We start from the raw sequence: 11139 nt of genomic DNA, 5'->3' as shown, positions 1-11139 counted from the left end.
TGGGGACATGGGGTAAGAAGTTCAATTTTCTTAGGTTGATATTAGATTTTAGGTTTATTATTATTATTATTATATTATTAATGATGATTTAAGAAATCCTCCCTTCCATGAGAATTTACCATATATCAAAAAAAAATTTTTATGTTTTTTTTTTTTAAATTAAATTTTTTATGTTATGTATTATTTTAATATGTTAATATAATAGATGAATATTAAAAAAAAAAATGAAACATTCATGTACTAAAATTCTATAGATTATTTCAAAATAAATTCTCCAATGGTTACCACTCCAAATAAGCTAAAATGTTGCAAGAGAACTTACCCTTAGAAAAGGTTGAAATGTTATAATTGGCATTCTTTCTATTTGTGTGTGTGTGTGCACACACACGCACACATGCGTGTGTGCGTGCATGCGTGTGTGTAAAAGGAAACTGGTGATATAGCAAAGTTACATTTGCAAACAATTTTTCTATATTCCTGGTGTTCTCAACATTTTCCTAATTCTCCTATGGTGGTAACTCTTAAATCCTACATTCTCCCATTTTTTAGTGCTCTAGATGTTGTTTTTCTCTCATCTAGGATTGTCGCATCTGATTTGATGTTAAATATGATTTTCTTTGGAGCTTCTCCTACCCTTGCTGATTACACTTGCATGAGCAATTACCTTTGCCAGTCCCTCTTTGTAAATTAAAGGTTACTTCTCTACTACAAACTAAATGGAGATAGAGTTTGGTTTAGAAGTAGCTAGTAGTAAAAAAAGAACTTTGTATGAGTTCACAAATAATAGAAAAAAAACAAGGACCTTCAAGAGGCCTAGCGTAATGGCTATACTTTGGAAGGCAATTATGTTGGGACTTTAACTTTCCTTCAATTTTAAATAAGATAATTTCTTCAAATTAGAGGGGCCTAAACATACCTATCAAGCAACATATGATCAACTATGTTATAAATGAAATCAAATTAGACTTTATTCTGATCCAAGAAACTAAATGAATCTTATAGGGTTTGAGAAGATTGCTCTCACTATCTAGTCAAGCTTTATTTAGAAGGTCTTTGAGTTGGTTGGTGTGTCTTGGGGTACTTTTTAATGTGGAAACCTAGTAAGGTTTTCAGTTCATTATTTCATTATTCTCCAAAAATTCTTATTATATCTTACACTGATGGAGCCTTGAACCAAGATGAATAATAGAGGAAAGAAAAGATTATGAAAATTATAAATGCAATGCTCTCAAGTGGTTCCAAATTTTTCTTATGTTGTGAGAAATGGATTGATATATATAATGTCATTGAATTATATACTATCAAGTTCCAATTATGTTAATGAAATGCAAATTAGATATACTGATGTTTCTAATTTGATGTTTTAGGTATTGTGAGGACATGAACAATCCTACATTGTAGACAACAAATTTATCTCACACCTTGTTAAATTCTACAATTGACAAAACCAATGTGATTAAAGAATTATGCATCTACTTGGATTCAAAATAAGAGGCTCATATACCTTTGATGTAAGATGAGCTATTAAACAAGAAATATACAGCAAAGAAATTATGCCAACACTTAGCCAAAATTGGCTTCCAATTAAAATGTGCATCCCCAGGTCAAAAATAACCTCTCTGGAAAATGTATGTGAGGAGTTTTAATCTTTCCAAGACTTCAGAGAATATTCTCTGTATTATTCTTTTAGATTGCACCAAAAAAATTAATACTAAATCTTTAAAATGAACATAACTTCAATGCATTTGAAAATTATAATAATTAAAAGAACTTTTCGTTGACATTCCTCAACAAACATTACTTTCGCATTAAATTCCTAAGGACTAGGAGGCATGGTGCTAGTCTAATACTTTATGTTCATTCCTTTTATTAATCCAAATCACCCCACTTTAATATTATTTTTCTTCTATACTATTCCTTCGCCATTAATTTTCTTTCCCCTTTCAATACTAGGCGTGTACCTATCCACCACCTGCCACCTGCGTACTTGGGCAGTACGCTGGTCGTGTCACATCAAACAAGGTGGGGGGACAAGGTCAGTAGTATCTTTTAAAAAGTGCTTGTAATGACATAAATTTCATACTCCTCCCATAGCGCAGGCTTGCATCTCTATCCCCACTCACACAAGGTATAGAGGGGACAGGTCTGTAGTACGCAGACCTTGGGCAGCGTACTGTCCATTGGGATGAGGGAACATGTAGGTTGGTAGCCTTCTTGGCTTAGGTGTAAAGGGTAGGTAGTAAGGGTGGGGAGATTATAATAGAAATTATTTTTTTGTTTTTTGTAGATTGGATTAGTATGTAGAGTAGGTTAGTAAGAATAGTTAGTAATTAGGATAGTTGTGTAGTCAGTTTGTTATATAGTTTTATTAGTGTGTTAGTTATTTAAATTAGTATGTAATTGATAGTTAGTTAGTGTATTATTTGTAGTTAGATTTTATTAGATTTAAGTTAGTTTTAGGTTTAATCTTGAATGTTGTTTATCATTTTTGGTTTAGTTTTTATTTATTTATTTATTTTAGTTAAAATAAGATAGAGGTAATTAGTGTAGCTAAATATTGGTTGGGTTGTATTTGTAGTTTAAACTATATGTTTAAATATTAACTGCCTAGTTAGTTTAATTGTTAATGGAAGTAGAAATATGTTTTCATTTAGATTATGAAGTTATGTAGTATAATTAGTTTTAGTTTAATTATGGTTAGTTTTAATTTTTAAGTGATTAATATGTCTTGTAGCTTAGTTATATTTTAGATATATATATTATTAAAGTTTAAAGTTTTAGACCTAATGTTAAGATTAATGAAATTAATTAATTAAAATCTATTAAAAGCTTAAGTTAGTGTTAGCGTAGGATACTAGTTAATTTTGGAATAGTAATTAGTTCCAATTTGATTTTGTGTAAGATTTAATGTAGTATTTAATTTAAGCAAAGTTTGGGTTTAAATTGTATTTAATTTAGTTAACAATTATTTTAAGATAGTTTGTGTTAATTTAGTTTTATAAATTAGCTTAAGTTTAATTATGATGAAAGTTAAATTAATGACTAATTCACGTGTGAAGATTATAAACCTAAGATGAAATATAGAGAACCTTTACGTTAATTGTGAACACAAGCATACCAAACTTAGAGCATTTTAATTATTAAAAAAAAATAAAAAATTGTGTTGTTTTTGCTCCTTACCTTATATTTTGGACATGACACTCCTCCCCTTACAATGAGAAATTTCAAACAATTAAATGTTTCCATTGTATAAATTACCACTCTTCTAGTTTAAATGTAACTATCCAACTCATAAGAGAAACACTTTCCAAAAGCTAACCAATAGTTGTCCACCCTATTCAAAAGTTACCATATTGATAGGATCCAACTCCAAGGTACATGTGGATTCGTCCCAATTTACATTCACTCCACTCTCCCATGAAGAAAATGTTGGCACCACGTCAGCGATAAGAGAGTGTACTGTATGGTCTAACGAGAGCCTATAAACGAGGGACACAAGAATAGGGGGAAGAAAGAAAAAAAAGTAGAAAGAAAAACAGTTGTGTCACTGAGATTTTCAAAATTCAAAGTTAACCCAAAATGGGATCCATCTAAAATAAATTCCACAACTTATCAGCGCCGCCAAATGTCAAGATTAGGCGAGCAATGGTCTCTATTTTTTACAACCTACTTCACTACGTGTCAAGAGAATTCAGAGCAGACTGCCAACACAAATGAGAGATGGGACTCCTATATTTCCTTCCCTCTTCCCCCTGATTTTTCTGCCCTCCCCTCCTCGATTTGAGCAACGGCAATAGGAATCCATAATACTAAAATCAGGGTTCCATAAAAAGCGCAGACATGCATGCAAGCTGAGCGGGTCTTTCGTGCATCTCCTCTGACTATTTCCTCCGCATCGTCCTCATCCAGAAAAAGTCTCGGTTTGTTTGCAGGCTGTACTAATAAATCCCCACTCTTTTCTCCCACTGCTACAAATTAGCAACCTGCTCGTTTTTTCTTCAGCTCAAAAAGTTTTGGTTTCTTTTTCTTTTGGTGATAATGACTGGAAAAGGCGGCACTGGGCAAGCGTGCGCTGCATGCAAATACCAGAGAAGAAAATGCTCGCCCGAATGCCCGCTTGCGCCCTATTTTCCGCCTGATCAGCCCAAGCAATTTCTCAATGTGCACAAGCTCTTCGGGGTCAGCAACATTTTGCGCATCTTGAGACAAGTGAATGAGAGCCAAAAGAGTGACGCCATGAAGTCTATTATCTACCAAGCCAATGCCCGGGAAAAGGACCCGGTTCATGGTTGTTTTGGGATCATTATTCTCTTGCACGCCCAAGTTGAGAGGATGAAGGAAGAGCTTGAGATTGTGAGGAGCCAGATAATGGTTATGGAGCAGCAGAACCAGAGAGGTGGTGGTGCTTGTAATGGGAATGGTAATGTTAATGGTATGATGCAGCAAATGCCTCTTTCTTATCAGCATGCTACACCAATGCCTGCTTCCCCGGCTGCTTGGGTTTACCCTAATGTTGATGGCCAGGCTTTCTATGCCCAGGCCAATCATGATTTCATTAGACCTAACAATAGGTTTCTTGAATACGAAGAGAGGCAGCAGCCCTATGGCGAGTCTAAGGAGGCATATGAGTCCAGGTATGTCAGTTTCTTTAGTTGATTTTTGTTGTTTTTGCTTCTAGGGTTTTGTTCTCTTGGTTGCCCCCATTTTTTTGTCTTGGAATTATTCATATCTTAGATTTGAATGGACAGTTATAAGTAATTTAACATGATCGCCCTTCCTTTGCCATATCTTAGAATTGAATAGAGAGCTGAGAATTGCATTCTTCAATCCCTGTCCTCTAGATGTATCAACGAAGGTATCATGGTAGATGCTAATAATGGGTTCTTCAATACGGTTGTGTTAATGTTGCCATTCTCCTTTTGAGTCAGGTTTTCATAGTATACAATAATAATGGGTTATTCAATATTGTGTTATTGTTGCCATTCCCCTTATGAGTCCAGGAATTTATGAGTCAGGAATACCAGTTTCTCAGTTTCTCTAGTTGAAGTTTATGTAGAATGTTCTAAGGGTTTTCTTTGTTTCTTATCCTTATTCTTCTTTGTAATATGCATATGTTGAAGTTTATGTAGAATGTTCTAAGGGTTTTCTTTGTTTCTTATCCTTATTCTTCTCGGTAATATGCATATGGCCACTAAGAGCCTGTTTGCTTGCAGGATAGGAATTGAGAATAGAAATGCATATTGTTAATAGGAATGACTAGAACCAAATGAGATTGTGTATTCCTATTCCCTATTCCAATTGACCCAGCAAACGAAAATAGAAAACATATTCCTAATTTTATATTCCAATTCCAACAACCAAAGGGCCATAAATTAAATAATCTCATATGCCCATCTCAATCTCCTTTATTTACCCTATCTTAGAATTGACTAAAAGAGATATCCATGAGGTTATATATAGATAAAAGATATAGTTGGTTTATTCAATGTTATATTTGTGATTTCAGCTTATTTAATGTTATTGTTTGTTCTGTTGAAAAAAACTAACTGAACTTATTCAATAGTGTAGTTGTGTATTGTTTGGTAGTGATCTGATATTATTGTTGATTCTATTATTTTAAATAAAGATTGTGATATTTATTTTTCTTATGAATTTATATATGAGATTTTTACTATGAATTTTGGAATTTTAAATACATATTTCAAAATATAGTAGACAATTGCTATTTTCAATTCCTTTCCTTTAATATATTTTACAATTTAATTGACAGTTAAAATGCTCAGATATTATTTTCAATACACAATCAAACTGAAATACAATTTAAATTATCAATTTTGTAAAAATATATATACATGAAAATTTATCTTTTAAATTTGTATTTCTCATTACATAACAGCTGTATTCATGTTTTATATGAATAAGATCCATGGCATTTTGGAAAAAATAATCAAGTTAATAGTTCATTCTTATTACTAAATATCAAGGAAAAAGTTATATCCAAAGAAGTTTGCTCTAACTTTCATGTTAATATCTTTTTTAAAGATGGTTGATCTGTGATTTATTATGCAGTGTAGAGTCTTCTTTGAAAGAAATGCAGTGTATGGATCATGTAGCAGAGCATGAGCTGAAAAGTGCAGCTGCCTTATTTACCCTCACCAACCACTACTAGCCAGGACGTCAGATTACTTGTCCAACATTTTTTTTATTGAATAGGATTCGTTAGTAGAGTATGCGACAAATTTGTACAATTGTTAAATTTTGGTTTTTGGAATGTATACAAATGTCATCCACTTTTTCTTTCATGGCTGGTAATGTTCTAAAAAGAAATGTTACCTTCATGTAACAATTTGGTATGAGAGAACAACAATTAATGAATGAGTACACCGGCCGCTCTTTGTAAATGATTTCTGAATTCAAATGTTGCATGATGAGAATGGAGATTTGGTGCAGATATAAAACTCATTAATATCACAGCATTGTGATTTTATCTTTCTCAACGATCTTTTGTTATTAATTTTTATCTGTGATCATTATTTCTTTATTTGAAGAATGCCAACTTTATTATAATTTAATCATAATAAAGAGACAATTATCTTAAGTTTAACTTTATTTTCAAATAATAATAAAGAGAAAATTACCTTAAGTCTTATATTATTCTTTATAGATATCTTTATAGAATCCTTATCGAAGAACAATTTAAAAGTAGAAGATATGAGTATTTAGACTTGTAAATTAATCTAAACACAATAGATTCAAATTGATTACTTTTATTATTGTTAATAATATATTTGAAATAATCATTCAAGAGTAGCATATTTTGATTTAATTTTATATGTTATTATTAGTATTCAATTTTGTGTGTTCATTCTATCAAAAGTCAAAATATTCAACCCTTTGTATTTCTAACGAAAAGTAGAAGATATGGGTGTTTATAAGGGAGAGAGACTATTCAACAAGAGACTTGTAAATTAATCTAAACACAATAGATTAAAATTGATTTCTTTTATTAATGTGCAATCTATTTTTAATAATATATTTCTAACAATCATTCAAGTGAAGCATATTTTGATTTTTTTAATATCCTATGATGAATATTCAACTTTTTGTGTTTTCTCAATTAAAAGCCATAATATTAATCATTTTTTATTTGTATTTATGCAATATTTACCATAATTTTACTACAAAAAGAAATCAAGAGGAATCAAGAATTCAAAAATGATTGTTATACATAATATTTAATATTTAGAGATATATTTTGCATTGGTTTAAACTAAAAGAGGAATAGTTAAGTTTAAAAATCAACATAAAATAGGTTTAAAGGAAAATAAAAGAGTGGCTTATTTTAAAGAACAACATATGGGTAAAGCTGGTTAGACCATGACAATAGTTTTGTTAAGGTAAAGTTGGTTAGGGCCCAAACTCATATACAAAATTCAACATCACAAGAAGTAAGAATTATCAAAATATAACTAAAGAAACATAAGGCCAAACACACTCTACCCACGACCAATCCTTGATCTCCAAGAATAAGGCTTAATTGAAAGATCTAGATGAAGCATCATCCTAAGAAGCCACAAGGTGAGACTCAACAAAACATATCTAAAGAAAAAGTAAACTGATCTACCTACAAAATAAAACCAATATAAAAAAAACCATCAATGAGTGCAAATGATAACCAACAATTTCTCACGAATATGGAGGCCAAAATAGGCACAATACAGATGTGCTACATTCCCAAATGCCTGAGCTTCTCTAGGAAGAAGGTCTACTTCAAAGGTCTAAATGATGTGGCATTCTAAGAAGTCGCCTCATAATTAATCACCAACAAGAGACCCTAATTTTTACACTAACTTTCCTCTCTCTATTTTCATTTATGATGTGGCATTCTAAGAAGTCACCTCATAATTAGTCACCAACAAGAGACCCTCATTTTTACACCAACTTTCCTCTCTCTATTTTCATTTCTACTTCCTTTCCTCTAGCTCTAACTAAATCTCACTAATAGCTTTCTTAGCCTTATCCTCAACCTTATTCTATTTAGTAGCTGCATCCTAAATTTGTTCACCTAATTGCATCTAAGGCTCCTTTTTATTGAATCTATGGCAATCATAATCATGTTTTTTCCTTACTACCTAGACACATCAGCTCTAAGTTCCATAATTTATTTTTTTATTATTTCCCTAATATGCAAATTTTCCTTGAAATTTCTCCCCACCTCTCGTAGAGCATTATATCTCTTACCCTTCGTCCAATCTTCTACCTTACTCACAAACTATGCTAGGGCTTCTAACTTATTAATATGTCTTCTAGAATTTGGAGCTAGAAGAAATGGCATTTAGAAAGGGATGTGAGTTTTCATAGATATATCATCTTTATAGGCAAGGGCTTCCAGTTCAATAGCACTTTTTGCAAACTCAAAGAGTAGAATAGGGCAGGAAGATGTAGAAATTTGAGGGTATTCAAGGTAACTAACATTGGTTTTAGTGGAGGGAAGAAAGAAGGTGGTAAAGGGCATGTTGGGGCTAGAGTTAGGAGTAGAATTGTTATGGGTATAGGAAGACTTATTAGACAAAGAAGAAGCAGAGGCTGAGTCATCCAAAACCTCCATAGTTTCCTCTTATTGAGAAACAATTTTGAGCTTAGATTTGTGGGAAGGTTTAACCTTTAAGTTAGGGAGCTCAAAGTGGTTTAGATGAGAAAATAACAAGGGTGAACATAAAACTATTCAGCTCAATGGAAAAGGTAGGAGATGGTCTAGTTTGAGAAGTTAAATGATAGTGAAACTTGTTGAGCTCAAAAATCAAACTTTGTTGAAGAGGAGCTATGCCTTTAACTTTGACTTTGGATTTTTGGATACAAAGTGACATAAAGGAAAATATATAGAAAGGGGAAAAAAAATTAACATTATTCCTCAAATGATTAAGCATAGAAAATAGATGTAAATGAAAGTGTTTAATCTTCCTTCAGGTATTGAACCTATTGACAATCTTTGCCACAATCTTCCAAATACCAAGGAGTTGCACACATTTGAATCAACTTTACAACATAGGATCTCTTTGTCTAGGATCTAGGAAGAGGTGAAATTCATCATTGATAGAAGCTTTAATCTTTCAAGGGATTTGGGTACCCTCCATGCCGATCTTTGTAACAACCATAACAATTTTTGCTAAAACCAAAAATGAAACACCATGAATAATATCTTCTCTATTATTTAAGTACTCAAGAAATTTTTGGAATAACTGATGGGTGAAGTGTTGAATTCCCTCTACATACTTCACCATATTTCCATACAAAATGATTTGACAAAACCTTTTTATTACTCTTAAAAATCTTTGCACAATTGGTCTTTATTTGGTTTAGCTCCTCATCGATTTTAGTAGACAACCAAACCCCACCTTTTGAATAGTTTTCCTAACACTAGATACCCTAAAGACAAAAAAAATAGAGAAATATTCACACAACCAATATTTGTAGAGGACAAGCTACCTATAGAGACACACAAAAGAAACCTCTAGAAAAGTAATGAAAAAATGAATATTGATGATGTTTCTAAATCTATTTAAAATGATTTATCCCTATTGAAAACATTTGTTAAATATCCATCAAAGACCAAAGTGGTGATATCCCAAGAGATCACAATATGAGGCTTTGTAGGGATAGTTATGAAATCTCCCTAATTTTTAAAAAAATTAATGTACTTGCCTTGTGCTTCCAGCCTATTAACAACATCATTTCCTTCACAAAATATGTGTTGGAAGCTCATATCATCCATCATGTCAAGAAGACTCGTCATTTTACTAATAAGATATCTTCCTCACCAACCTATGTCAACCTTCCCATTCAAAATTTGAATTACAATAAAAACATCCCCTTCAAAAATGATATTCTTGTAATCCTTTGCATGAGCTAATGTGACCCCATCTAAAAGTCATGAACCTATACCACATATGTCATTTAGACTCCCATGTTGTTAGTATACCTAGGTTTCTAATAAAAGATTTGTCAAAATTTTGTTTGATCTATATTGTTTTGAGGGGGAATTTGATACTATTTATTAAACATAATTTATACTATTCAAAGCCATTTTCAAGGTTTCAACATCAAGAAATATCCTAATCAATAGATCCTAGAAGAAATTTGTATGTGAAAGTGTGAATAATCTACAAGTTCTCTTTAATATTAGTGATCAATGCATCTAGAACACCATATTAAAATCTTTTTTTTATCTATGGATATCAAAATATTGTTCTCCTTCCATAAGGAACATCTACCATATAAGATATCTTGTCACTAGATCTCTTTAGTGAAACAATGATTAGAAGGTGGAGTCCAAGACTCAACTATAAACTTAGAAATACTTTTCTACCACCATTGAATATTAAATACGGTAGGAATATAATGTCTAATTTTCCAAGAAAATGGATATTTAAAAATAATGTGAGAAATAGTTTCTTCATCATATTTAGAAAATGCATACATGTTAACAAACAAAATCCCTCTTTTTTGCAGATTAATGAAAGCGAGGATTTTTCTATGAAAAATGGTACATCATGACTTAAATTCTAGGTCTTGGTCCATTTAAATTCTTGAGGAAATTTGGAGTTCAATAGCTCAAATATTTATTTAATTAAGTAAACTCTTGAAGTATAATTATTCCAAGTTAGAATATCAAGTTGACCTAATTTGTAGAATTTATGAGAGAAAATATTTTGGGTCAACTATCTAGCAATCATTTTAAAAAAATTCTCAAATAAATTAATCTCAATTTTCCCCTTTAATGGGAGAATAAAAATTTATAGTAATCAATAACTATACTACCTAGATGCTCAACCAAAAAAAAAAGGACTAGGAACACTAGGTGAAAGTTCAAAGGTGGTTGAGATGCCCAAGGGTCCTATCAAAAATCAACATCCTGATCTTTACCAATAATATAGTAACAACCATTGGTTAAGAGTCATGTCTTCTTTTAAAGATTGTTCTATAAATTAGAACAAATTGGGAAAGAAAATTATAAAAAAACAATAACTACATGGTTGTTGAAATACTTAGCCCTCATAATACACACTTCATCTTCTTTAGAACTCATAATATTCTAGTTGACCTTAATTAACAATACAATATTAAGAAGATGAGTATCTC

General features: G+C 31.5%; 1 protein-coding gene across 2 annotated transcripts; it reads left to right on the top strand.

The window, feature by feature from the left end:
- Nucleotides 1-3987: 3987 nt before the first annotated feature.
- LOC149576624 (LOB domain-containing protein 4-like) lies at nucleotides 3988-6404 on the top strand. Of its 2 annotated transcripts, none has more exons than XM_089817470.1 (2): nucleotides 3988-4634; nucleotides 6075-6404. In XM_089817470.1, the coding sequence occupies exons 1-2, from the start codon at nucleotides 4039-4041 to the stop codon at nucleotides 6121-6123; spliced, it is 645 nt and encodes a 214-aa protein (XP_089673596.1). In that variant the 5' UTR covers nucleotides 3988-4038; the 3' UTR covers nucleotides 6124-6404. The 2 variants fall into 2 exon arrangements, with proteins under 2 accessions (XP_089673596.1, XP_089673564.1); XM_089817438.1 differs by having other exon boundaries at nucleotides 6070-6404.
- The last annotated feature ends 4735 nt before the right edge of the window (nucleotides 6405-11139 follow it).

This window comes from Cupressus sempervirens, chromosome 1, assembly GCF_028749045.1.
Source record: "Cupressus sempervirens isolate cs-2001-9-10 chromosome 1, ASM2874904v1, whole genome shotgun sequence".
NCBI classification, from domain to species: Eukaryota; Viridiplantae; Streptophyta; class Pinopsida; order Cupressales; family Cupressaceae; genus Cupressus; species Cupressus sempervirens.
This window is presented reverse-complemented; position numbering and strand designations above follow the sequence as displayed.